Source organism: Numenius arquata, chromosome 7 (genome assembly GCF_964106895.1).
Source record: "Numenius arquata chromosome 7, bNumArq3.hap1.1, whole genome shotgun sequence".
In the NCBI taxonomy this organism is placed as follows: Eukaryota; Metazoa; Chordata; class Aves; order Charadriiformes; family Scolopacidae; genus Numenius; species Numenius arquata.
The window spans coordinates 63,259,746-63,287,087 of NC_133582.1; the positions used below are offsets into that span (position 1 = coordinate 63,259,746).

Consider the following 27,342-nt stretch of genomic DNA (forward strand, 5'->3'; position numbering starts at 1 on the left):
GCCCTGTGTAGTTATTATTTATGTTACTGTATCACACTATCCTTTTAATTTTTTACGATGTTACATGTATGTTCCTGGACTCTCACAGAGTTCTGTGGTAGTGTGCAAATATTGTGCATGAAGAAGCTTTAATTTTATAATGATATAAAATTAATCCCCCCATTTTGCATGCTGAAGTAAATGCAGCAATAATAGAAGCTACCTACATATATCCAAAATACTAATTGAGGTAATTAGACAGGCAAGTCCTAATAAGTTCTAACAGATTAATGATTAATATTGTGTTATATTTTAAACAATTTTTCCCCTCTTTTCTCTCACTACAGTATCTTTTTAATAGCATCCAAGTTCTACTACACCAATAAATAACATTTAAAAAATCTACTTTAACAGCTACTGGAAACATGCTTTCAAAATATAATTACTTTTAAAAGGTGAATCTATACAGTCAAAAGCTATCAATGCACAGAAGAACAAGTGCAAGCTGTAATTTAAGATATATTTATTACCAGAAAGTGCGACATGCAGTTTTATTGCATATTTCTGAAATATTTTGCTTTGCAGCAGTATATTTAAAGCATTTAAACCTGAATTGTGAATGCACCTTATAAGATTATCATGCTTTGTTTTTTATTTAGATAGAATCTTATATTATTTATACCTCAGCTTCTCTATGAAGTTGCAGTTTTGCAATCAGGTCTTTCAAAGATGAAATGGTGCTTAGAAAAGCTTTCCTTTCCTCAAGCCAAGACCCTGGCTCTTGCTTAAGAGGTGGCATCTCTCTTTCACCACATGGAAATTCAGTGAGAGACAGCACCTGTATGCCTTCGTGATGGACTGCTCTCAGCAAACCCTGCAATAAACACAAAAAGAAATCAGTAGTGCCAGTCCTAACAACAACAGCAACAACAACAATAATAATAATCTTATTTCATACATATTGGAATACTGGTACTTCTGAATTGATCAACATAAGGAAGCTATTTATGCATCCCCTTATCAAAGACCAAAGTGTCACCCAGTTCTGTATCTGCCAAACAGCAGAACTTATTAAAGAGATGTATTTTCCTTCAGTTTCAAATGAAAATTCCCAAAGTTCATCTGTCAAATCAACACTCAAATTTTAAAGTGGTTGCTGATGAAAACCAACATTTTAAAAACAAAGTCCTGGGAAACTTCCAGGTGAGCTTTGCAATTCACTTTTTGAAGTTACTATTAAGCTAGGGCTTTGTTGCAAAAGACTTGCTTTTTTTTTTTAAAATGTAATTAAAAGCATGATACCCTTACTGTTTATAATAAACACATTTGTTTACTGTCCTAATATAGATATAGTTATACACCCATAATAATATAATCTTCAAAATTGTGTAATATATGATCATTACATTATCACCAATACACAAAAACTATAATAAATTATTAACAATAGTGCTATTTCTCATAATCATAACTGAGAACAAGCCTACAGTTACAAAACTCATATTTAACTTAACATGCAAAAACGCACATAATTTATCAGAAGTATTTTAAAATTTATTAAAATACCCAACACTAAAGCTTATCTAAATGCCTCTCTTTTCACTAATCAAGCAGCAGCTAATCTAAGCTTTTGGTAGTATCACTCTTGTTCCATAATAAAAATGATCAGTTCTATTTTACCTTAATTTTTTTTGGAAGTAAATCTGTTGAAGTTTCACCTTCATCTATTCCTTCAGATATCGTGTCAGATCCCTGGGTCCGAGCAAGATGCATTCTTTGACTCCAGTCTGAACTGGAGTCTAAAATAAAAGGAGAGAGAAACATGAAAGCTGGATTGCTGTGAAACTTTGAAGAACGGGCATCAAAAAAATATTTCTTTCTGTTGTTGTAACCGGTGGTTGTATGTCACCAGAGTTGAGTCTAAGCCTAGAGACTACCTGTTTTATAGTTTTTCTTTTTCAGTTTCAAAGTAGAAACAGCAAAATAAAACTAAAACACCATGCAAACCCTTAAACTTAAAAATCCTAGTTTAGTTCTAAAAGAGAAACAACTGTCTACACAAACACTTCAACCAAATGACCCTTGCTTAATATGCTTAGCCTTTGCCTATGAAAACAATCATATTAATAATTTTTATTGCTCTTGTAGAAGTCAGTACCTGTCATCATCTCGCACTGCTAGGGAGATGTAGCTTTAAATTCTATCAAGAGATGAAGCAGCTGAGGTGAAAAGACAATGTAAAAAGAATACAGGAACTCCAGCGGGAAAAAAAAAATTAGCATCTGATGCCTCAACTCATCCCATCTCCACTCTAGTAATTTTCCTTCCATAGCAAATTAATAGACATGGCATACTCAGCACCTTTTCTTAGTGCAACAGCTTCTGCTGTGATCGGGGGAGTAGTTGTTTTTATTTCTCAGAACACAAACTCTTTAATGCTAAACAGTATTAAAAAAGCAGATTTAATTTATATTGCTGTTTGAAATCTATAAAAACAAGTTTCTTACCACTAGAACTTCCGTCTCTACCTTGATAGGGTGGAGAACGTGCTAATCCAGAAACTGGAATTCCCTATTATTTAGGAAAGAGAACAATCAAATCTTTAATCACCCCACACCCACTCACAACAAGGGAGCTAATTCTAAGGAGCAGGAAAAAATACGAGCAAAGTAATCAAAATGGAATGACAAAGATGGTGCTCAACAGGGTGATTCACACCTGTCCCTGGTTCACAGAGCAGGACAGGTCCCAGGCAGTAGCACAAGGGAGCATCTCGTACTTGAGCACGCTCCCAAGCTTTAGTTGCTGAGGAAGGGGTTCACAATCTCTCCCTAGGCCGTGGAAATATCAGAAAACTTAAAAGCTTTATACTGAACATATGGTGGTTCACACTTAACAGGCTTTAAAAGGGAATTTCTGTAGGAGGAGCAAAAGCACAAACCAAAGTGGTTCAATGAATGTGAAATAGGATACATACCTCTTTAGCTCGTAGAGTTTCTATGACTTCCTTTAAAGTATTACATTCTTCAGTCAATACTTGCACTGCAACAAACTTCTCTCTCTTTAACGCTTCAGATTCAGAGATATGCCTTGTCTCCATGTCCATGATTTCAGCAGCATGCAGTTCTTGCATTTGGTCAATTTTTTCAGTAAATTCTCTTATGATCTCTGCAATCTCTTCTGAAGAACATCCATTTTGCAAATCAATTTGGATTTCTGCATTTTTAACTAGGACTGGTGAAGTCTGGATACAGCTGTTGATTTCCACAGTCTTTTCTGTTTGTGATGATGAGCTTTTTCTAATCAGAGTAGACTCACTGGTTGATAAATCACACGATACTTCTGCATCCTTTTTGCTTTCAGTTTTTGACTTTTCCTTGTCTTTCCTCATGTAACTTGCAAGCCTCTCTTCTGCTTGAACCAGGTTCTCTTTGACCTTGCACAGGTCCTTCTGAAGATGCATCAGACTTGCATCTTTTACCTGTAAATATGGAGAATCTGGATTGCAGTCCTTCCAAATACTTAAAAAAGAAATCTAACCCCCAAACAATCCTCTACACCATTACAGCTCAGTTAGTCCTCTTTTAAAGCAGTTATGACACACAGTAACAAACATTATCTCCTAAGAAATACAGCTCTAGATCCACTGTTGCATTATAGTGGACTGTAAAACTACGTACTTTGGCAACAAATGAAGATGTGGTCTACAGCATCAGCTCTATTCCACTGACAATTGGTACTGAGTGACTGCTTTTCTTAGTGGCATTCTCCATACAAGATTAAAGAAAAACTAAAGCATGCACATTTGCACAATATATAATCACTTGCTTTAAATACATTATGGAACAATCTGGTTCTTACTGCTAGTTCTTGCTGAAGTTTTTCTGCCTTTTCTCTGTAACTGCTCAGTTCTTCCTTAGCAGCAGCTGCCTCTTCTTTAACTTTCTCTAGTTCGAGTTCCTTAATAAGCACAATTTCTTTTTGACTTTCCACGAGTTGTGATCCTACCTACATGGCGACACAAGATATGGAAAACAGTGAAGAATCTTACAAAGAATACAGTATTAGCAGCACTTCTCTCTTTCACACCAATTTACTAAAGTCACAAAAGAAAAGACCACAGGGGACAACAAGTGTATGTTATTTGGATCAACATAGCCTCCAAAAATTAAGACTGAAAGACAATTTTCCTAGATTAACTCCCACAAGCTGGCTAAGCATGGGAGGAAAGGCTGCCGTCTCACAGTTTACTGCAGGCAGAAATTGGCTGCACCATACAGAAAGCACAGGGAGGGAGGTTCAACAGAGAGTGGGAAACAAAGTCTGATAATATTACTGAATTGACAAGATATTTAGCACATTAATTCAAACTGCATCTGGACAAAAGGTCTTAGAACCTTTTCCACTGGGTTCCATAATGTCTCTGAACTTAAGAGTTTCAGCAATCAAGCCCATGTTTGGGCTATGAAGCATTTTGAAGGTTTTAAATTCAGATACAACATAACCAGTGGTGTATGGAAATCAGGACAAAAGTATAGTGGTAAAAACTACTGATGGGAAATACCTTTGGAATCAAGGCAAGAAAGCAAGCAAAAGTAAACCAAAATCAAAGCATACGTGAACGAACATCAACAAATCCCCCCATCAAGTGTACAGACAAATTGCTATCACTCCTTTATCATTCTAAACCCTCAGATCATTTTTATCATTTTAATTTTTATCTATCAACTGTGCCATGTGAAAGTGTAATTCACTCCATTCTGTCAGTTCAAAGGAAGAACAAGAAAGTATATTTTCAAAATTGAAAATCACCCTACATTCATGAAAAGGCGAGGTGTTTTTAATGCAAAATGGAAATGAATAGTGGAGTTCACCTAAAATAATGTCCTTCTCCAGAAATAATAGAACAATTAAGATCTACCCCACATAGCGCAATACTTCTATCACTAGTCTCATTAAGAAGTGTTTCATTCATTGTAGTTTAAACAAAATAACTGCTTTTAGTGAAAACAAGCCAAAAGTAAATTGGCATCTAATTACGTCTAATACCTGATGCATCTGTATTTCTTCTTGCTTAATGCATTTCTGAATCTCTCTTTTGTGTTTTTCTTGAACCACTTCTAATAATTGCTGAAGTTCTAAGAGCCTGTCTTCTTTCACTTTAGCTTCCTTTTGTGCAATTTTTACATTTTCTTTTTCTAGTTCCAAGTTACAATTTACTGTTGCCAGTTGGTCCTCCATCTCACTAAGCCTTTGTGTTAAGAGTGATATTTTTGATTCCATCTCATTTTCAGTTCTACTACTCAAACCCTCTGGTTGGGCACCCTTGCTTGCTTCCTCCACACATTCTGATGGTTCCTGAACTTCCTGCATGAATTTCCTTTGCTCTTGAACCGCATTTAGCTGAACCTGACTCACAAGAGCAGCAGCGACTTTCTCCACTAGTGCCTTTTCCAGTTCTAATATCTTCTTTCTAAGTGTTTCTCTTTCAGCTTTGCCTTGCTCTTTCAAGTCTTGTATTTCCTTGTAGGACCGGCGCAGTTCTGAATCTTTTTCCTTAACGCATGCATGAAGTTGCTGCAGTTGTACCTCCATCTTGCTGATGGTGACTCCTGTATTTTCATGTGGAGACCTACACTGGGTTTGATCTGGCAACTCTATCTTCTCACATGAGCCTTCATCCACTTTTTCAGTTTTCCCATTGCTCCCGTCTTGTGTTTTTTCCCTACCACCTTTCATCAGTGCACACTTATACTTCTCCGTTATTCTTTCATGCTCTTTTTTTAACATACTTATTTCTTGCTTTAGCTTGTTCATTTTTAAGTTCGTTTCCTCAAGCTCATTCTTTGTTCGAGATGCCTCTACATTCATGTCTTCTACTTGCTTCTCCAAAGCTGCTTTTTCTGCCAGAACTGTTTCAAGTGTGTGTTTCAGACTGTCAGCATCTTCCTGAAAAGCAGCAATGTCTGCAGGTACCTTTTGCTCAATATTTGCCAGCTCCTGCTGAAGCTTTTCGATTACATCATTCAACTGCTCTACTTCCTCATAATTTTTTTTCTTCACGCGTTCTTGATCACTTTTCAGACATTCTACCTGGGCTTCAAGCTCCCGTATATGCTCATTTTGCTCCTCAATAACCTGAAAAAAAAAAAATAGAACAAAAGTACTTCACAGCAGATAACTATTAAACCCTCAGATAATTTTTCTCCTAGACTTCACAGCAACAGTTTAATCACACATTGAAACATCTTGTAAAAGAAAGTATGTCTTCAGGGAACTTCTTAATGGACGTTTTAGAAGAATCAGGATATCTTCACATAGGAGTGAAAAAGTAGTCTGTGAACTTAATGAACTGCAAAATAGGTGTGAAAGTATTAAATGAAGTGAAAGCATTCATAATATTCACAGAGATATGAAACACTGAAGTGTAAGTGTTCACAATACTTTTTCCCACCAATTTGGCCTAAAGCTCTGTATTGTCCTTCTTATCAAAAATTAAAAGGGAAACAAGCGGAGTGCTCATATCTGTGCTGTTCAATACTCTTACGCAATCAAGGTTTAATATTTTATTTTTACTCAAGGAATTCCAAGGAACCAAGATTTATGAAACTTAAAACTTACAGATAAATTATCCTGCATTGCATTACATACTGAATTTCCTTTTTTAAAAAAAAAAAAAAAAAAGCAGCCACTGGATCCTCAAGCTTTTCATGTATAGGCCAGATATGTTCAGTTAGATAAGAGAGATACTGCGCTCTTTGTGCAAAAGCACTATTCATTGAGATGGTCAAATAGATTCATATACGACACAGCCAAGTGAGATGAATATGCACTTTAAATGCAAATAGACCTTTAATTAAACGTGTTGAAAAATGCCATTATGATACGCTTTTTAGTCTGAGACTAAAACACCTATCAGGTTACTCTGGCATTTCCTATCACAAACCTAAAAATATGTGTTTGCCTGTGTATGTGTGTGTGCGTACACTTATGCAGATGGGCACAAAACCACACAAGGCAAACAGTATCCATATTATCCGTTTGTGCTATAGTTTAAACAAAAGTAAAGAGAGATAAAGTTATAGAAGTATTTATTTTAAAATGTCTATGACTATCCAAACAAAATTCAAAAAGAGATTGGTGAAGACATCAATACAGTGAGAGTAATACTTTCCTAGATTAGTTCTAAAGACACTTAAAATTACAGGTTGTGTAAGGGGCTCAAAATCGCAATAAATTAATAAAGGATGTAACTAAGCAAATATGGGGGTGATGACTTCATGATGCAGAAAAAAGAAAAGCCATCTTATATCAGCTTCTAACAAGAAATAGCTGAGTAGACACAAAAAATGGAATGACTGGTGTTGATGAACACTAAGTTAAATAAATAAAAAAGCTTATCAAATGAATAATAAGACAAGTTATCAGAATCCAGAGTAAGTTGTATCAAATTCATTAAAAAAAATCCTGCCTCCTAAATTGCAGTGGGAGCAAATTCTCATTTGAATGTAGAAAAATGCCAAGTCCTTTACAAAGTCAAAATAAAGATAGACCAGACTCAAAGTAGTAAGCGTAAGAAAGAAAAAGTGGATATATTTTCTTAAAAGTAACGTCTGGAGATCTGAAATGAACGGTGCTTCTACACTGCAAATGAAAAAGGCAGGAGGAAATCTGTGAAGAATATGCAGAAAGGGATATTATAAAACAAAATCAGTTATGTTAACTAAAATAGCTAAAAGCTCTAGAAAGGCCTTTTAGAAATATGAAGAAGGGAAATAAAATGAGGAAGAGAAGGAAGATGACTAGATTTATTACTAAAATAGCTCCCTTTACCTTACAATACTTCATCAGGTTTAGTTAGTTAAATAGAATAATGAGATGACTTTGCAATAATTATAATATGTACAAGAATAAATGAAATGTGACTGTACAAATTAAAAGGGCTGCTTTGCCAACCAGGAACTGGTTTTTTTTTTAATATCCACAGAGATTAGAGGAAGCTCAAAAACACTAAAGAAAATGTGAATAAATCATTAGTTTTCAGAAGAAAAGAACAGTGATCCTGGTGACTGCTATCAAGTCAGCATAACAGCTTCTGTTCTTTGTAACATAATGGAGTGAAGGACTACATAAGGCAAATACAGAAATTAAAAGAAAAGCACTTAGAGGGATTAAAATGTCGACAGGATTAGGAAAGGGATCTCTACTAAGCAAACAGAGTAATTATTTAATGTCCTGGAAAACATAACTGAGAGGATGAAAATAAGAAAACTAAACCTCATATAACAGGAGAAGAACAAATCATTAAAATGAATTATACCTGAATACTGGTTATTTTTCTCAAGGCAAGTAAGGTAACCTTATTACTGTGGTCATTGTATAAAGCAGAACTGTTCTGGATTCTTGAAGCATGATCCTTCCTAAATCCAATTCACAGTTTTGTTATTATTCACTGAGGTTCATTATAACTAAATGCCACACATAAAAACGTCAAATTATCCATCTCAGTCAGACCTCTGTTTCAGGGGATTCAATATGTCCTAGTAGAATATTACCCGAAATGTTCAACCAGCTACTGAGGGGTAAACAGAACTTCTCATCTTACATTAATGAATAATATTTGTTTTGGGGACGAAGATTATGATTAATAAATTTTCATGTTTAAAATGTTCACAATGGAAAACTGTTGTTGAGAAGATCCAATTTTCTGAAAACTGAAAAGATCCGATTTTCTTTCTATAAAATATACAAGACCTGTGGTCTGTTTCTTCTGGCATTTATATCAATGCAAAATAAGCAGTATTTCTGTTGAAATCAAAACGTGTTATATTTGTATAAAATGGAAGTAAGTCAGAAGATGAGGTTCATTATCACAAGTACACATAAATGTAAAGTGACAGAAAGCTACAGGTGTTAAATCTCAGTGAAGAAGAGATGAATCTGCTGCTTTCCTTCTTGCTCTACATTTCTAATAACGCACAATGTTTTGTTTGCACATCCATCATGCTTCAAACTGGATTAAAGATGTTGCCAAAATCGGTATGATGACAAATTTACACAAGCTCATGGGGCACATGAGTTTGCTAAAAAAACTATAAAATCCAACGTGATCCAGAAGGTGTCACTGAAACGTAACACTGAACATAAGTCATCGTAGGGAAGATATTAGTACAAATGTTGAGACGGAATTCAGCTACTTACACACTATTAAATATTCAGAAGTATTAGAAGAATAAGGAATTAAGAAGAATTTAAGACAAAAAAATCAGACATAAGGCAGAATAATAAAAAGAAAGCAAGCAAAAGTATGCTTCGTAAAAAAAGACACAAAAGAGGGAAAACAGATTAGCGTTAAAGCATTGCTTCAAACTGAAGCATTGGCGTTTTTAAATTAAGGCAGCAATAGTGAACAAAGTAATTGCTGGAGGGACAGTGGGTTGTTTTGGTTTTTTTTTTTCTTTAAGCAGCTAGCAACACAAAGGAGGACTCTGAAAAAGATTTCAAAAGTATGTACTTTGTTGTCAGTTGTGACTTCAAGTTGCTGCTGCAGTTTTGCAATTTGTTCATGAAGACGATCTATTTCCTGCTCCTTTTCTTGCATGATGTGAGCGAGCCTCCCAGCCACTAAGTGATGGTCCTTTATGGTGGCCTCTTCAGACTTCTGGATCGCTAGTCCCAGTATTTCCATTTCATCCTACCAAAAAAAGCCCCAAACCACATTACAGCTGCACATAACATCTTCTGCATATTCTTGTATGAGTATTTAAGGCATAGGAATTAAAATAAACAAATTACATGGAATGAGAAGTAATTATATGAGCTTTTAGTATTTTGCAAGTTGAACGGTTGAATGCTTGAGAAAGAAAAAGAATTTGGCATCTTGGCTTTTTCCAAGAATTTATTTCTGTGGAGGAGGGAGAATAAAGTTCTAGGCTTCTTTGTTACGCAATTACCTTAAATAATTTGTTCTCTTGTTCAAGTTCTTGCAACTGTGTAGTGGACTCCTTTTGCTGAATTTCCAGTTGCATGTGCAATTGCTGAACTTCTTCATTTTTATTTTCTAGCTCCTCTCGAAACTGCTCCAGTTGTTCCTCAAGGTTTGTGACCTATGTTTCCAAAACAAATGGTGGAAAAGGAATAAAAAGCCATACCAAAAATTAAGTGTCGTGATTTTCAAGAGTAATGCCTACAATAAACTGTTTTGCTATGCACAAACAAAAGAACGGGTACTCAGTGACATTCTGAATCCTTAAATTGAATGGAATTTTAAAACCCACTAAAAATCAGCTGAAATCACTATGAAGTTTTTCTTAATTAGGCTGAATTTTTATTCCAGAATCAAAATGACTGTTTTAAGTCATAAGCATTAACACAGACATTAAGAACAATTACCACGGCTCACAAGAGAACTTTAAAGTAATTCGGACTGCTGTCTCTCTGATCTGTTAAAAATTTTTATCCGTATAGTTCACGAAACTCAACAGAAAGCAAAAACTGACAAACGAAAATACAAGTGAAAACATGGAAAATCCAACAGCTATTTCACCTCCTTTTCCTTTCTGTCCACAGCTTCTCGTTCGGCTTGCAGTTGTATTTCAAGAGGTAATTCCCCCTTTACTATGATGGTGCCAAATTGTTTCCTTTCCTCCACCTTTAAATATACATTATAAATTAGTAACTTAATTTGCTTAATAAGAAACAAATAAAAGATATACAGTTTTGTTCTCAAGAAAATAAGAAAGTAATAAATACACAATAATTTTAGATCAGGCCATACCTTTTGCAAGTTGTCTGCACTAATGATTAAGGCTTGTTCCAGTTCTCTTATCCTGCATTCTAGTTTCTCAATTTCTTCATTCCGTTCTTGTATATCTCTCTGAAGTTGCTCCTTAGCGAGCAAAAGCTCACTGCATTTGTCTGTTTTTTCTTTTAGATGATTTGTTAACTGTTCAACCTGGTGACAATACAAGCAGGAAGATAAATATACTGTACTGAGATTGGAAGGGTTTGCTAGCAATAGCAACAGCACTCATTTTTGACAGAGAAAAAATATCCCTCTTTTTTTTTTTCTCATAACGAAACTCCTACTCTTTAGGTGAAACAGAATGTGAAGTTAGAATGCTGTAGTGCTACATCCAACAAACACAAACAGCATTTTTTAGAAGTGATACGTTCTGTGCTGTATCATTTACTCTCTAGAACTAACCTTGTCCTTCTGAAGCATTCAGACTTTCTAGTCAGTTGAAAGCAAGCAGCACGGCATCCCTATGCAGCCAACTAAAAAAACACCTTTAACACCTACGGGTGGAATGTCTTGACCTTAGGTCAAGATGCTCTTTGCACCTTTGAGGTTCTAAAAATCCATGATAAAATTATTCAAAATAAGGAGTTGTTTAGTGACAGACATTCTAAAACTCTCCGAGTCTTTAACATTGAAGAGAATTGCTATACTTCCAATATCGAGAAACAGCAAGTTTTGTTTTCTTCCGGGGTTTGTTAAATGGGACGAAACAGAAGTGATGGATGACATAATTTCACTTTCTGTAGAGGACAAAGCAACCAAATAAAGCATTCTGAATCTCAGTAGTTCAGATGTTTGCAGCTCAGAAACAATGTGTTAGAAGAGTAACTGAAGTAGTGAGATAGGAATGATCCCAGATCTAGCAGTATTTCAGAAATGATTAATCAAAATTACAGATAAGAAAATGTGTCACAAATCCATCGTACTAGGCCTGATGCACAGATAAGACCTGAGTTATACTAAGCAATCGAGCAAGAGACATGGAAAGTAATGTTTGTCCCACTCAAGAAACTGATTTCAGTATTTACAATTAGGAAGTTACGATGTAGCCAAAAGGTAGAAGACTCAAAGCATTTCAATAGATAGGAGAGAAGACGACCAGAACATAAAGCTGACAGGATGGTATTACTGACGTTATCCATCCATGAGCAACATCAAAGTCTGAAGTGACCACAGAAAAGTCCTGAGAGAGAAATGGAAAAAGAAAAATCAAGTCTAGAGCACAGACTCTTTATGACAACCCTCCCTAGAATAAGTTGACAGAGGAAGTTGAAATAACAATAAAAAAAGAAATGAAGTTATCAACAGAAAATGCTCACAGCATTCAGGCAAAGCAGAAGGGCATTTCAAAACCCGAGCAACTATGAAAAAGTAAAGCAGCTCTCTCAGAAAAGCACGAGAAATGATGATAAAATGTATACTTATGAAATACGCCAAGTGATATTGGGACACCAAAATATACCATATAGGAAGGCTAGGTGGCTCATTTGATAGAAATTCGATGTAAATCTAATACAGTACCGAGAATTCTATCTGTAAATGGATAATATTCGACACCACTCAGCTCTAAAATTGCCGCTGCGCCTGCGGTGCTCCTAGATTCTATCTTCCCGCCTGTTAAAAATCCTACTTTAAAAGCATCTAGTACAAACCTTAAAATTTTCATCACCGTTACAGCCATCTTTCACCTTAAAGCATGCTTTACATTTCTACTGCGTCCTATAATTCAGGACGATTTCCACAAATCGTTTCTGTGCAGAAAAACAAGCCTCGTTTTATTATGCAATCAAATTTGAAATTTTTTTTTCCTCGGGAGAAGTTTTGTCTTTTTAACTGTGAGAATTTTAACTAGGAATTCACACGCTACCCATGCCTCAAATTATGAGGAGACACGTCACAAAACGAACACAAAACGAACACAAAACAAACACCCTGGATTCAGGAAAACTAATTGTGCTAAAAAGCCTCCCCCCTCTGTGGAACGTGTCCATAGCTCCACAGGAGCGGGCACCCGCTTTGCCACAGAAGCAGACGCAGAATTGCTCCACGCGTGTCAGTTAACACACATTCAGCTAATGGCCCACCACTCCTTGTACGCAGAGGCTGATGACGGCCAGGTCGCCCGGTACGGGCTGAATACTTTGCAGGATTTGTCACAAACCTTCTTAGTAAAATATATTTTAAAACCCCAGGAAACACACCCCTACCTCTAAGTCCATAAATATTTTGACAACTTACATTTCACGTCTATCCATGTATGTCCCATTACTATCTCTGGTCATAGACTATCTAATATAGAATACTAAACGTTGCTAATCTTTAAGAACCGAACGACAGCAACTGAACTGAACTGAACTGAAAGGAAGAGCTTTTCTTTGAAAATCGCAGTGCGACCTGAGAAGAAGCTGAAGACTGAAAATCGGGCAAGAGAATCACGCAAAAATATCAGCCTTGCTCTAAAAGCAAGACAGGAGAAAACCCACCAAAAAATAAAATGCAATTTAATTGACCCAAAGGTCACCAAACAAAACAGGCAAAAAGCTTCACAATACACAGCGTTTGCACCGCTGTCGCTTTTCTGGCTTTTGCTGGGCCTAAGAGGTTGCTGTGACTTCCTCGAGCTGCCCTTCTGCGGTCACCAGATTGTTTCAGGGGAGACAGACGTCTCCCGGGGAGGCGCACGCAGAGAGCGCCGCTACGTCTCGGCTGTGACCCCTTGGTCACTGCGTTCCTGCGGTGCCCGTACCCGTGCTACCAACAGGATGTCACAAAAGGACGCAAGAGCAGGGGGAATCGCTACAGGAGTCCTGAATGTTTCCACGGGCTTTTGAAAACCCCATTTTCTAAATTAAGTTACGCGGGAGAGTCTTTTTGAAAGTTACGAAGCTTTGGTGTGTCTGCTACTAAAAACATCCAACCGACCGACTCAAAAAACACCCAGAACACACTTTCCCCACGTTCCCCCGACACCGTAGCCTTCATCTCGGGGGATTTCCTTTCCTGCCTTGCGAACGGATGCAGGTTAGGGACACCATAAAACAGCTTCCCTAGGGTATCCGAACGGCTGTCAGCGTACCATTTAGATCCCTTGAGTATAAGCAATAGCGCGCGTTACCTCTCCGGTTTGATGCTCGCTGACGGGCTGAATCCTTTGTGGAATCTTAAGCTGTTGTTCCAGCTTCTGTATCTCTTGCTGGAAAACGTCTCTCTCGTGCTCTCGGTCAATTGCTTGCTCCTGAAAGTGAAGAAATAGTGTGGATGCACCATTTAGTGTAAAAACTGTCTAAATTAAGGACATTACAACTTCTTACTTCTTTTAATGTGAGGCTGGTAACGGTATGTCAGTATTTTTAAGGTGGCAGAACCTCTCGCGACTTCCATTAACAAAAACTACTCTCACCATTCGGGGCAACAAATCTCACATTTTTGAATAAAAAATGAGGACGGCACTGATACAGCCAGTATTATTTCACAAAAAGGACAGTTTTGTCTCTTCTGTTCAAAGTACAGCATACAAATAGCAATAGGCCAGTATTTTATGGTTTTCTTTCCTCGTGTTCATCTTTGATATATGTAGCATAAATAGAAATTAATAATAGAAATTATCTTTGTGTTAATATTGATGATGAGCCAACAGAAAAAAAAAAATCATAAATTTTGCATTTCAGTTTTACTTTTGACCAGTTTCAGTTGTTATATCCCACTCTGATATTTGGGGAATACATCTTTATACTGGAAATAAGGCACAACCATTAGCATCCAGTGAAACGTCACCTTTAAATGTCACTTTGCTAAACAGACAAACCTTATCAGATGCATTGAAATAAACTAGCTGAAGTAGCTGATGCACAGAGGAATGCTCTGTCTAGCAGCAAAAGGTCTTGCAAAAATTTAGGAAACCAGAATAAAGCTTCAACATTTACAAGTTGCAGATTTGAAAACCTCACCTGCTGTTTCAAGGAATCGGCAGAGTTCTAATGCTGCTGCTACAAACAGCTCATCTCAGCAGTCTGTAACTCTCCAATTCGTGCTACTGATAGTCCCAAACCATAATGCATTTATGACTATGGGACTTGTAATAGGAATTTTTACTTCTGAACCTTGTCCTATTATGACACACTAGTTTCAGTGAGAAAGAGAACGTTACTGCAGAAAATTAAATAAAGCAAATCCTCTTGTGCCAAGAAGTATCTGAAAGATCTCTCCTTTAATACTGGATAGTAATAGATTATGTGGAGAAGGTGCCACAGGGTGTTATATTTTTTATGTAGAAAAAATTATTGTACCCTACTGCTGTCAGCTAGAGACTTAAATAAGAAGGCACAGAAATAATAGTTTTCTCTCAACAGCGGCATAGGACGTTTATTAGGAATAAAATGGGAAAAAGAGGAGGCAAGGAAGATGGTGTTTGATGAAAATGGGGTAGAGTCTGAAACAAAATCACAGAGACAGCCTGAGACAGGAAGAATTTGGGTACAACAGAGGCAGCTGCCACTGCGAATGGGGACAAATACACAAATAATATAACTGGCTTGAAGGTGTATCTGGAGGTAGACTTTTGGATACTATGAAGGAAGTTATAAAAGAAACTTAAGAGAAATTATGCTTTCTATTTCCAAGTACAAATAAAGCTGACTACTTAACTCCAACAGGCTTTATTGAAAAACATGGAAATTCCACAAACTGTTAAAAATGAAGGTCACAAAAATTTATATTTCCTCATTAGTTTTAGAAGTTTCCCATTATTTTAAACATTTAAGAAGCCTACTAAGTTATACTTAGAAATACAGGGCAATTAAATTCTTGGGCTGGAACCTATAGCACTGTTACTGTTGCATGTTTCTTTATGTTTGCTCAAAATCTGAAAAAACCTAGCACTTCATGCTGAACCAAACCTCAGCAGAGATGCCCATCCACCTTCATGAAACCGGCCTTTAACCATACTTACATCTAGAAATTTTCTTGTCTTTTCAAGTTGCTTCTCCAAAGCCTGGTTTTGCTGCCTTATGTCCATTAGTTCTGCATTTTTCTCTTGCTCTAGCTCTATGAAACGGTTGACCTGTTCCTCCAAGTCTATTTCCAAGACTTTCACTTGCTTCTGAAGGTCATCATACTCTTTTTCAGCTTGACGCTGTACTTCAATTTTTTCTTTCATTAGCTTTTCTGTTTCCTCCAGCAATTCTGGTTATAATAAAAGCATCACACGCTACTTTTAGACAGGAATAGTTAGTAGTATTATGAAGCAAAACCACTCCCCAAGGTATCCATGCTGTACTCTGCAGAAGGATGTGAACTGGTTTGGGTTTCTACTATTTTTCTTTTTTTGAAAATGTATTTTCTCCTGAGAAATAATCAAGATTACCACTAAAACAAATTCATATTAAAATTACTATCCTTTAGTTAGTCTTCAGAGGACTGATAGTGAAGTTGTATCAGACCACTTCCCTGTTTAAGTTTCATATAAATCAAAAGGTCTTTGTATAATTGAATAGAAAAGCAAATGCATGGGTTCAAACTATGGCTAGAGTCAGAAAGTCAACCTAAACCCGAGATTAACAATGAAGTACAGAAAACCCAACCCTCTTCTCATCCCCAGTGTCAGTAAAATCAATCCACTCCCAGTCTTCATCGTGTGTGATACATACAAATAATTTGAAGGAAATATTGAAAGACTTAGCGAGGTTGCCAGGCAGACAGAGAGGGAAATTACTGACCTGTAACTGGAGCTTTGTAAAATCAGTGTCTGCATGGATTCCCAATTTTGAGTCCTCATGAAAAGGCTGGCAAGCATATATAGTAAAGCCCCAAACCACCCTATTAAGACTCTTAAGCCACAGCCCATTGAAGTACATATTAACTAACTGTACAAATCCCTTGAGGTAAAATCCAAACTGTAAAGTGCAATTACATTTGGAGAATCTTTAAAACATGATTGATATTTAGACAAAAACAGTAAAATTTACTTTCACTACAGAAGAAAGATCCTTTAGGCACCATCATCTTACATCATATTTAACGAATTCTCATTTCTAGGTAACCATTGTATATCAATATAATACAGTGTTTAGTTATCATAGTGAATGACTCAGCTGTATTTGGAAATAAAAAGAAAATAAAGGCTACAAAAATATCCCACCAATACCATCTAAGTATCTGTAATTCATAGGTGAATAAGATGATGGTTATTCATGAATTTGCTTATTATGCTTAGAAACGATAAGAAATGTTATTAGCAAAATGTAAAACTGAGTATGAAATACAACATCAAAGCTGCAGGCCAGTAAGAATTACAAGTAATGTCAGTAAGCCAAAAGCCCAATAATCCTGATTAACAATGTCAGTATGTGAGTCTTCCACCCAGTTACAGATCGGCCATGCAACATACAAACACACCTGCTTGGGAAGCTGCATCGACTGCAGCATCTACTAGGCCTAGGAGAATAGAGAGAGAGAAAACAAAAAAAGAAGCAAAGTAATTTACATGCCAGCTCTAGTTTTCTTGTGGTGCAACAATGTAAGAGAGAATGAAGCCAAAGATAGATATGGCATTTAATGACAAAGTTGTTGAGATAACTTAGGGAATGTGGTAAGTTATTCTGGTATGCGTGATATAAGTACCGACTTAATAGAATTGTTTATCCTTACAGTTGTTATACATGAAAATAACTTTAAAATATTTAGAAACCTGAAGCACGTAACAAATAACTAAACTGGAGAAGGATCATCTTTACTAAAAAGTAGGAAGCAACAGATTGTTCTTAAAATTTCATAGTTACACAAAGCAGATGCAGGAAATTGCAAATACACACCAAGATGTGTAACTTATAAAAACAGCAGTGTTATAAATTGCCACAAACTTTTAGAAATGAAATAAAATGCTAATTTCATTCTGCTGTTTACAATATAAGCACTGCAGTCTTTGAAAGATCAGTACCTCTTAAACACCACTGCTCTAATTTTCTTCCCCTCTCCAACATAAAATATTAAGTTACTAGTTCAAGGAAGAATTTAAAGATGCATTTACATCTCTGTCATTTTTTGCTTATATGTCAAGAAAACTTATTGAGTTAACATTAGGTATCAGGTATTAAAATATCACATTTTCATTAATGATTATCACATTTTTATTAATGATTACAAAGGGGAGGGGGAGGAAGCCTTCATCGAGATTACTTATTATGTTATTTGAAAGTAAGAAAATCTTATAGAAAGATTGTGAGGAATACATACGCTGCTCAACTGGCCCCGCATCTGCTCTCATGGCATCCTTCTGTCTGGAGAGTAACTCCTTTTCTTCCTGGATCTGCTGCTGTTCAGCCTCTAACTCCTGCAATTTGTTACCTGTACACAGTAGTTCTTGCTCAAGATGGTCAATTACATCTATTTTTTCCTGGAGTTGTTTTTCCAGAAACGCTTTTTCATCTGCATAACCATCAATAAGGCCTGGAAAACATCGATTTTGGGGCAGATTTAATAGACAATAAAGAACAATTTGAACTTTTATCATGGTGAAGTCACTATAGTATTCTCATGTGAATGCACATGCATGTCAGATACTCAGTATCTGACAACTTCTACTCCTGTTCTTGCTTTTCTTCCATGATGAAGAAACTCTAGGAAAGACAGTACAAGACCAAATATAGCTCTTAATTTTTTCCTCAGCGCAAGACCTCTGGAGCAAACAGGAACTCCAAAACCAAGGAAAAATAAGTGTGTAATAAACACAGGGCAAATAAGAAACTTCAAATAAATTCCTTATACAGGAACAGACGATCAGATTTTTGAACTAATTCAGGTGCCAGGTGCCATTTTAGGTGCCTCAAGACATTCACCTGACCTCAAACCACAGTTTCTGTAAGATCCTGGGTCTCCTGTAGGTCAGGTATCATACAGATCCCTCCAACACCAGAAGACACCAAAACTGGCCATAGGCATCCACGTTTAGCACCTGAATCACTCCCAAAAGTCCTGTTAACAGTTGACATATAAGAAATTATTTAATTTCTTTACTAGTAATGTGCAATTTTTAAAATAGCACAGACAAATTAACGATCTTTTTAGCAGAGAATTTCAGACACTACCCTGAGAGTATGTCTTGTATGTTTTTAAAAATTGCTTCACAGTCGAAGTAGTTTATCTAAGGATCTGAGGGGGAGCTCTATTTTAGCTGTACGAATGGTATTACGGCTGTAAGAAATGGCACCATCTTGCAATGAGGCAGAAGTGAGCACAAAGCTAAAAACTTAGGAAAAACCAGAGAATTTCCTTGAGGGCTGCACAGACTAAACTGAGATCCTGTAACGGCACTGGCTTCAGAAGATCCACGTCACTCCCTTCAGAAACACCCGTCCACAGAACACAAAAGGCATTTTTACTGAGTAACAGAAGGTACTAAGCAGGACCCCAGATTCCCACGGTGAGGTGTGTTCTGTCATGTCCGAGACCGATGGTTCCAAACGATGTCTAAACTTTCTATTGGACACACACACCTCTCTCACACGTTTCTTCTTACTAAACCCACAGAATCAAAGTAGAACTTTTTCAATATCCAACTATTTTCAATATGAAAGTACTTTATCAGTATAAATCTATACTCTTGAGGCAGTATTAATATGGATTTTACTCTGGCTTGACAATATAGGAAAACTAAAGATATTTACATTTGTTAGCAATGTAGACAAAGTAAAACCTCTGTGAGCACTTAGTTTCATATCAGAGGAAAGCTATCAAGAAGGAAATTAACAGTGGTCTTTGCATACACAGTCTGAGAAGCACAAGTCTGGTCCTCATACATATCAATCATGCACTGCTGACGAAGGTTTTTTCCAGACTTTCCCCAGAAAACACAGCTGCATAGAGGGACTGGCTGTTGAAACAAAAAGTGCTGAACTAGAAACATTAACGGCATTTGAAAAATTTGAGACAATACAAATTCTAGTGGTTATTCCCACTGTATCAGATGTTGTTAACAACGAGGCCTTAACAGATTGGAAGTTGAGAGGGCATTCTCAGATTGAATGGAGTGCACAGCCCCACCAAAAAATGAATTTTTTTTTTGAAAATGTCTCAGCCGCAGCAATTTTCGTGATAAGAAAGAAATGATCAAAAATGACACATTTTATCTCAAGAAAAGACAGAGTACCATCAGATGTATAATGAACCAAGACATTGCTCTGCATACCTCTCTAAGGAATTTGATAAGAGAATGCAGTTTGGCTTTGTCAGAGTATGCTCACAACTCAGTTCAATAAGCAGAAGAAATTAAGTAAAGGAATTCTACAGCATTTTTCTTTTGGTATATCAACACCAAAAAAAAAGAGGTGCCTGTCATTTAGAAATGCATTAATTTCAGGAGTTGACAGAAAAAAAAGGATGATAAAAAGATTTAATAAATTCAGGGAAACCTGAATTTAAGGGACCTACGGAGTCCCTTCTGTAGGGAGGATAACTATCTGGTAACTTCTGGATACCTATCCAGAAGGCTGATAACATTCTAAAATTTGCAAAGAAATTGATCTAATATGCAATTTCTTTTCCCAATTAATAGGCAAGTGAGTGCAAAGTTCAACAACTCATCAAAAAAGCTACTCACCTTCAGCTTTACTAAGCTCCAAAGCCAACTGCTCTCTGGCTTTGGTTTCTTCATTAAGACGTTCTTGTAATTCTTCCTGATACTTGACAAATTCTGTGGCCTCTTGTTGCTTTTTGAAGGACTCTCGCATGAGCTCTGTTTGAGTAATTTTAGCATGTTCAAGCTACCGTAGGAAAAAATTACAGAAGTTAGATAAACCAAAGGTTTTCTGATAAATAACTGTTCTATCATTCCTATTTAATTACAGTTGCTTTACAGTGTGATGAGAAGTCTCACATAACTTCACTGAACATTCGGTAAGATCTTTACTGAACAAACATTCGCAGACTGCAATAGGAAGACCGACTCGGTACAAAAACTCTAAGCAAACAGGCTTTGTCAGTTTAGCGAACTCAATGAGCCACCTGGCTAAATCCGTCTCCTTGTTCCGGTAATTCCTAGTTTATGAGTTTACACTAGATTCACCTTTATTTACATATGAGTTTTGTACTAAATACAAGTAAGCTATCAGCCACCATATGCCATTGAATGGCTAAAAAACATTGCATAAAACTGGCAGAAGCTTTTATATAAGCTGACACAAGTGGTGCTTCATCTCTTTTTCTCCCTAAGATGAAGATAACTGATAACACCAAGAAAATGTGAATTTTGAATATACTGCACTTTTCCACAATGCTTCTTCCAGCTGTGTCCACCTAACAGAATTATCGAGGATTTTTTAAATGCATCTCTGCTTATCTGATGGGTTAATATTTAATGTGTACTACCACAGATGTAGTGCAATCTCATTACATCACTAACTACTGGAAAACCAGGACTGAAATGCATAAAGTTGTATACTTACTGACAAGTTTAGACATACCCAAAGTGATAATTTCAAAAAGGATTAAAATGAGAACCAGAAAAGCAAAACAGTAAAGAAGGGACATTACTCTAATGTTAGAATTTTTGATTACACAAAACGTTCATCTAAGATAACAGCAAACTGGAGTCGATTACCAAGAAGATCTCTATTTCTCAACTGCTAACATTTACAGCCTACATCCAACTCTTTGAGGGACACAAACAAATTATCAGAGCTGAACCAGGCTTGAGTACTTCGAGTGGCCTGTATTCAAAATAATTATTTTGAATAAGCACAACATCAGAAAATGAAATAACACGTATTTCCTGCTCCTCTTTCTTTTTTTGTTTTCTTTTCCTTTTTCATACTATGGATATACCATAACAACTATGGTTATTTTCATACTATGGATATTGTAAGATAGTGACATCTGTGGCTTTGCTACAGTTTCTATAAACATATTCTTTCTCTTAATTTCTTCAAAAATGAAAGCTTTCTTACGCTCTCCAACTAAGTTCGTGAGTATGACTAGCTTGCTTTAAATCTCAGAAAAATGGGTAAGGAACATTTCATAGAACATTGCACACAAAATTATCCACTTATAAATAAAATTACACTTTGAAAAGAATGTCTGAATAATCAATACATTCTCTTTTATAATACACTGAATTTAAATACTTGATTTCTTTTCTACAGTTTTTAGATAGACATCATTAATGTGAACTATTTATTCTGACAGGAGTTAAAGGAAAGTATAAATACTGCAGATGAGCATCTGCACTGGTTTGAGATATTTTAAAAATCACAGAGCATTCTTACTTTATTCTTACATTTTGAAGTGCTTAATGAAAGACCTGTCTCAGGTAAGAAGGAAACATAGGAAAGGTTTACTGTATACAGACAATCATAATGGCACCAAATGCATCAAATACTCAAACTAAAACTCAGAATAAAAACTATTCTCCAGCTTTAAGTAATAGCAACTCATGGTATTATTAAAAATATGACAGGGCCAAAGCAAAAAAGCAGCACAAACATGAATGTGAATTTTCAAGAACAAAAATTTCTTCATGGGATCACTGGAAGCCATTAGCAAGCTTGTGCTAGTTAATGGTCCCAGTCAGTGCATGAAAGCTATAAAGGAACAATTTTAACTGACTGCAGCCCCCTTCCTTCCGCCCCCCCCCCCCCCCCGCAGCGTAAATCATTCACAGCGAGAAAAAAGTAATAAGTAAAATGGAAGTGCTTTAAAAAGAGATCTCAAATCTCTGCAACTGAATATATTTCTGTGTCTGCTAAATTTCTTTTGTTAGAAAGGAAGAGAGAGACCTGTATAATTAAAGCTTTTTCAGTGCCCATTAAAAACTGTCTAGGAAAAAAGCCTGTCAGCAATACATAATAACTTCAACAAGAGAACAAAGTTTATATAATTTTTCACTGCATACTCTTCTATTTAAGCTGGTTTAAAATACAATTTCTTTATAAACTTTTATACTTACTGAATAGGGAGGTGTAGGCAAGGAGATTTTAGAGACAACTTTTAAAATGTGCCCATTTTTTTTGTGGCTGAAGTGAAAAATTGAAGTATTTATAACTACAGAATTATTCTCATCCAGGTGTTCAGTGAAAGGAAAAGGATATGGTAAAGGCACACGAGATTCAACCTCATACGTGTCTTCTTCTTGGCCTTCAGTCCACAAAGCATTAAAGAGATTAGATGCCCAGTAGGTGCGGTAAGAATCCATTCCAAAAAATATCGGTACTGCTGTCTTCTCAACCGTCACGTGGGTATTTTGCACTAGCTAGGCCGGTTTTAGAAATTCCTAACAGGAATTTGTAACAGAACATGTACATTTAACAGTCTGAAGACACGTGTCAGCACTGGCGGTGAGAAACCTACTTGGAATCAGCAGGAAGCCTCAAATCACATTCTCAAGCAGAGTAATTCTGGAGCAGATTAATCCAAAACAGAGAGATGTAAGAAAACTTCATATGGTGACTCCTAAAAAGTCCTTCTTAGAGAAGTTTCACATGAAAAAGTAACAGAAATCTTCCAATAGCAGCTGCAGGTAACTTCCAAGACAAGGAAGCATAACTTTAACTGCACAGGTACGCTGCAGCAGAACAGAAACTAAAAATGATTTTCCATCTCCACTACGGCAAATGAAAGAGAAATACAGGTATGTCATTATGTGCGTTCATTCTTGTTCTTGGAGTTAATTCAACAGGAAGAACTTTCTCAAACTCTGCTAGTTGAAAGGCTTCCTGTTAGTATCTCCCAACCGAAAGAGTTCAGGGGAGTGGCCTGATTTATTTACCATAACACAAGCAGGTGGAATTTGAATTAATACACCCACTATATGCCTCGCCTGAAAGGACTCAAACTGCACTTCAGGTCTGTAGGTGTGTGTTCAGGCAGGTCTCAGATAGTTACTTTGAAGATTTTGCCAGGTTTCTCTCACTCTTTTAAGTCTGTTTTAAGAGATGGGTACATGTCTGTATGCACAACACAGCTGATTAAGAGGAAAGGTTAAAATCTTTTCTGCCTGTAATTATTTTTAGATAATAAAATATTGCAGAGTAGAAAAAATATTCAGGTTTTGAATATTTAAAAATAATTGTCAAGTCATCTACTTCGTATATACAGGAACTGTATATAATCCAATAAGCACATAACAGACATTGCAAACCAGACAAGCTTGAACACTTGCAAAGTACCTCTATGGAACAGCCAGAAAAGATGTCAATATTTATACTTAATACAGTGAGAAAATGTGTAAACAGATTAACATTTTATTAACTTAAAAATAACAAAAAAAAAACCCCTAGTCATGAACATCAGGAATAAATTCATATTTGTATAATCTGTATTAATGAAAAAAACGTGTGTGGATGTGTTTGAGCCAAAGCATAACTCTCTTGCTGGTATTAGCAAGGTCTCAGCCACAAAGCTATGAAAGGAAAATACTTTCTTGATCAAATGACAATAAGTAAAAATAAGCTGCTTAGAATACGCTGAGTACTTTCACAGGTATCATGAAAAGTAAACAGTTACTGCAAAAATATTAGTCACAAAGGTAATTTTAATTTAGGGCCATGTATAAAACTATTGCCTTTAAACATCAGCAGTGAAATGTTCAGAAAAAAACACCAGGTGGAATAAATAATTGACAATACTTCTATAATCGCAGCATGAATTCTTAATTACTGTAAAACTTTGAGGTTGTTTTTCTTTGTATCATCAGGTCTTCAAATGCAAGATTTCCTATAAATGCCTAACTATATATATATTTTTTAAGACCCCATGTATTGGGGTATCTGTGTATCCTTTTATGTTATTATGTAATTAAGCTGAAAAAAGACCTCAAAGAGCCAAACATCTCTTTTTAATTGAACTGATGCGCAAATAGAAGAGAGCTGTTGCAGAGTGAGTTTTCTAATAAACACAACTGATCACAGAACTGATTTACAACATCCACGAGACTACCTGCTTTAGTAAGCCAGAGGGGAGGTTCACTGAATTTCTGTTTACATTACTTTTAACTTCACTAAGTCACAAACTAGCCTTTTATCTTTTTTTAAAAAAAAAAAAAAAGTATCACTTCGCTTTTGAAGTATTTTGCAAAAGCAACGAATACTTAAACGTTTAAAATTTTTAGTGTTAGACAGCCGAATTTTCATATTACTTTTATCATCACAGATTTTTTTCTCATTTCCAGTCGTTATGTTTTACACATTTTATACCTAGAGACAAGAAAGTAATGACTTTTTAAGTAGTATCATTACTCGATTGACTAACACATGGGTCTGTAGCATAAAACACACTGTATCCTTTGAACTCTAGCCTCAAACAGATTAAAGAGCTGACTCTGAGTCCTTCCTGAGCGCTTAAAAAGTTACAGTGAGAGTACTTACTTCGCACCTTCAAACTGAGACGTACTAAATCTAAAGGCAAATAATCTAAAAGTGAAGTGCACGCTATAATCAGTGTGATTTCAACTGGCTGAGCTCGGTACATCGCTCCCATTTCAGTAAACGGGGAACTACTCCAGAGAGCAATTAACACCCCCCATGCAAGGTACCCCACAGCAAACAGCAAGGACGCCGACACTGCCTCTTTTTTGGAGGCTGTTCCTGAACCCCATACCTCACATAAACACTTGGAGAGCTGGAGTTGCAGACTCCCTTTCTGACAGCAAGGTGGATATGTGCTTAACTGGCCATGTTTAAATCATAGGTGGAAGAGACAGCAGGAGAGCTCCACCTTCTTGGCCAATCGACTGAAATGTTTGTCACAAGAACTGGGCATAGTTCCCCTTAACCCTCCCTCTTCACAAGGGCCAGCTCAACACACCCTGACACCTCCTGTCTCATCTCTGGATCTCAGCAGAACGCAGATGACCCATACGAGCAATGAAAAAGAATGCCCTGGATTGACAAACCTGCCCAAATTCAGGCTTCCTCTGCAGTCCAAAGCAGATTTCTAACATGAATCTAAGTTCAGCAGTAAAGTCATGCTGGAGCAGACTTTTTGGGGCATAGGCACCTGAAGTATTGTTTCAGCTGTCAAAATGAGCCTACAGGCTTTAGACTTACAAAAAGACATTAATGAGAACAATAAAGAAAAAAATATAATAGAACCACAAAATTCAAAATGCTTCACTATTAGATCACCTTACCTGATTTGAAGTTTCACTGATAGCTTCCAGAAGCTTTTCAACAGCCGCCTGTAGTCGAGAACTGATATTCAGAATGAGTTCTTCATTTTCAGGATCTATTTCCACTCCACTTTCTGCAAGATGTTGGCTCAGTAGTCCTTCATCCGCTGCTCCTGACCACATGTTGATTTCATCACTTCCCACGCCACCACCATGATATGAAGAACAGGACTCTGGAAAAACAACAGTTATCTTTTCATACAGTGCTCATACTCTAGCACTTCAAAACATGAAAAACTGTACTTCTGAGTTATGATTAGAAAGACAAGTTAAAAAATGAATAAAATATTTGTATTGGTCACAAAGACAGAAAGGAAAATACTGCATACTAAAACTGACACAAACAAGATACACAATGTGTTAACTAAAAACAAGTAGAAGGGAAAGAGAAAAGGAGATACTAACAGAGAATATTTTAGATGTCCTTTCAGTATGCTTTTGGGCTTTGAGGCTCACCTTCAAACCTTTGTTACTGTCAGTAACCCTTACTACTTTGAATAACTTGCAATAACGGCTTGCAAGATTGTCTTTAAAATACAGCCAGGTAAAAAACACCCAGACTGTCAGTCCCTGTTTCACCAACACCCAGCCACGCTAGCGTGCAGTGACACAAAGCTCTTCAAGTTAGCGATTCAAAAGCACAGACTCACGTGAATAAAGGGAAAGACACGCATGTAATTCAGACAACTCCTCAGGATAAACAGACTAGAATACAGAACATCAAAATTCAGCATTATTAGTGAACTGAAAATTGATTAAAATGGATGGCTAATCAAGTACAGTGCAGGGGGGCTGTAACTGTCCCTACTGATGGGCCACCTGGCACCCGCCTGCTCCTCAGCCTTCCTGAGGTCTGATTCAGTGTAAGGGGATCATCCATTCTGCCTGAAAAGCACAAGACACAAAGTTTTCCTATGGTATTAAACTGTAAATTTGCCGTATTTCAAATTCAGGGCTGTATTTAAGCAAGACAAGTGAAAGCAAACTCCTGAGATTTTGTTTTAAAATCACATTTTCAGTATGAAATATCAGTACAGCAGTACATCACGACAGTAGATAACTTATTGATATTGTGTTTTAAAAATGAAGACGTGTTAGGTCATTAGGCTGTTAGATCTGAAATGTCAAAGATAAATGCTATTGTGGAAAGTTTTTAAAATGAAAGTTTATTTTAATGAAGCATATTCCTGAAATATATTTAATATATTTAAATATTAGCTTTGGTTTTGCTTAAGGTTTTCTCAAAAAAAACCCCTTATTTTTGGGAAATAGCAGTATGACTAAATGAGTTAAGACTAGTCAATGCCTGTTGAGCAATAAAGTTGCAATACTGGGGTATCTTTGAAGTTAAGTTCCTGGTTACTCCATGAATTGTGACTGCTGAACTGGAACAGTTTGTTTAGTTACA

At 36.4% G+C, this 27,342-nt stretch overlaps 1 protein-coding gene across 1 annotated transcript in view; it reads right to left on the bottom strand.

The window, feature by feature from the left end:
* The window catches only part of AKAP9 (A-kinase anchoring protein 9), a 115,445-nt gene that overhangs the window by 14,669 nt on the left and 73,434 nt on the right, over positions 1–27,342 (bottom strand). Inside the window, exons 22-37 of the mRNA XM_074151013.1 lie at positions 25,896–26,107; positions 20,373–20,535; positions 18,011–18,223; positions 17,174–17,212; positions 15,729–15,961; positions 13,896–14,015; positions 10,757–10,933; positions 10,526–10,630; positions 9,933–10,085; positions 9,494–9,673; positions 5,029–6,117; positions 3,841–3,987; positions 2,957–3,460; positions 2,487–2,550; positions 1,660–1,778; positions 662–853 (exon numbers count right to left, since the gene is read on the bottom strand). Of these exons, the coding sequence (XP_074007114.1) occupies positions 662–853; positions 1,660–1,778; positions 2,487–2,550; positions 2,957–3,460; positions 3,841–3,987; positions 5,029–6,117; positions 9,494–9,673; positions 9,933–10,085; positions 10,526–10,630; positions 10,757–10,933; positions 13,896–14,015; positions 15,729–15,961; positions 17,174–17,212; positions 18,011–18,223; positions 20,373–20,535; positions 25,896–26,107 (3,710 nt within the window). The remainder of the gene's footprint in view (positions 1–661; positions 854–1,659; positions 1,779–2,486; positions 2,551–2,956; positions 3,461–3,840; positions 3,988–5,028; positions 6,118–9,493; positions 9,674–9,932; positions 10,086–10,525; positions 10,631–10,756; positions 10,934–13,895; positions 14,016–15,728; positions 15,962–17,173; positions 17,213–18,010; positions 18,224–20,372; positions 20,536–25,895; positions 26,108–27,342) is intronic.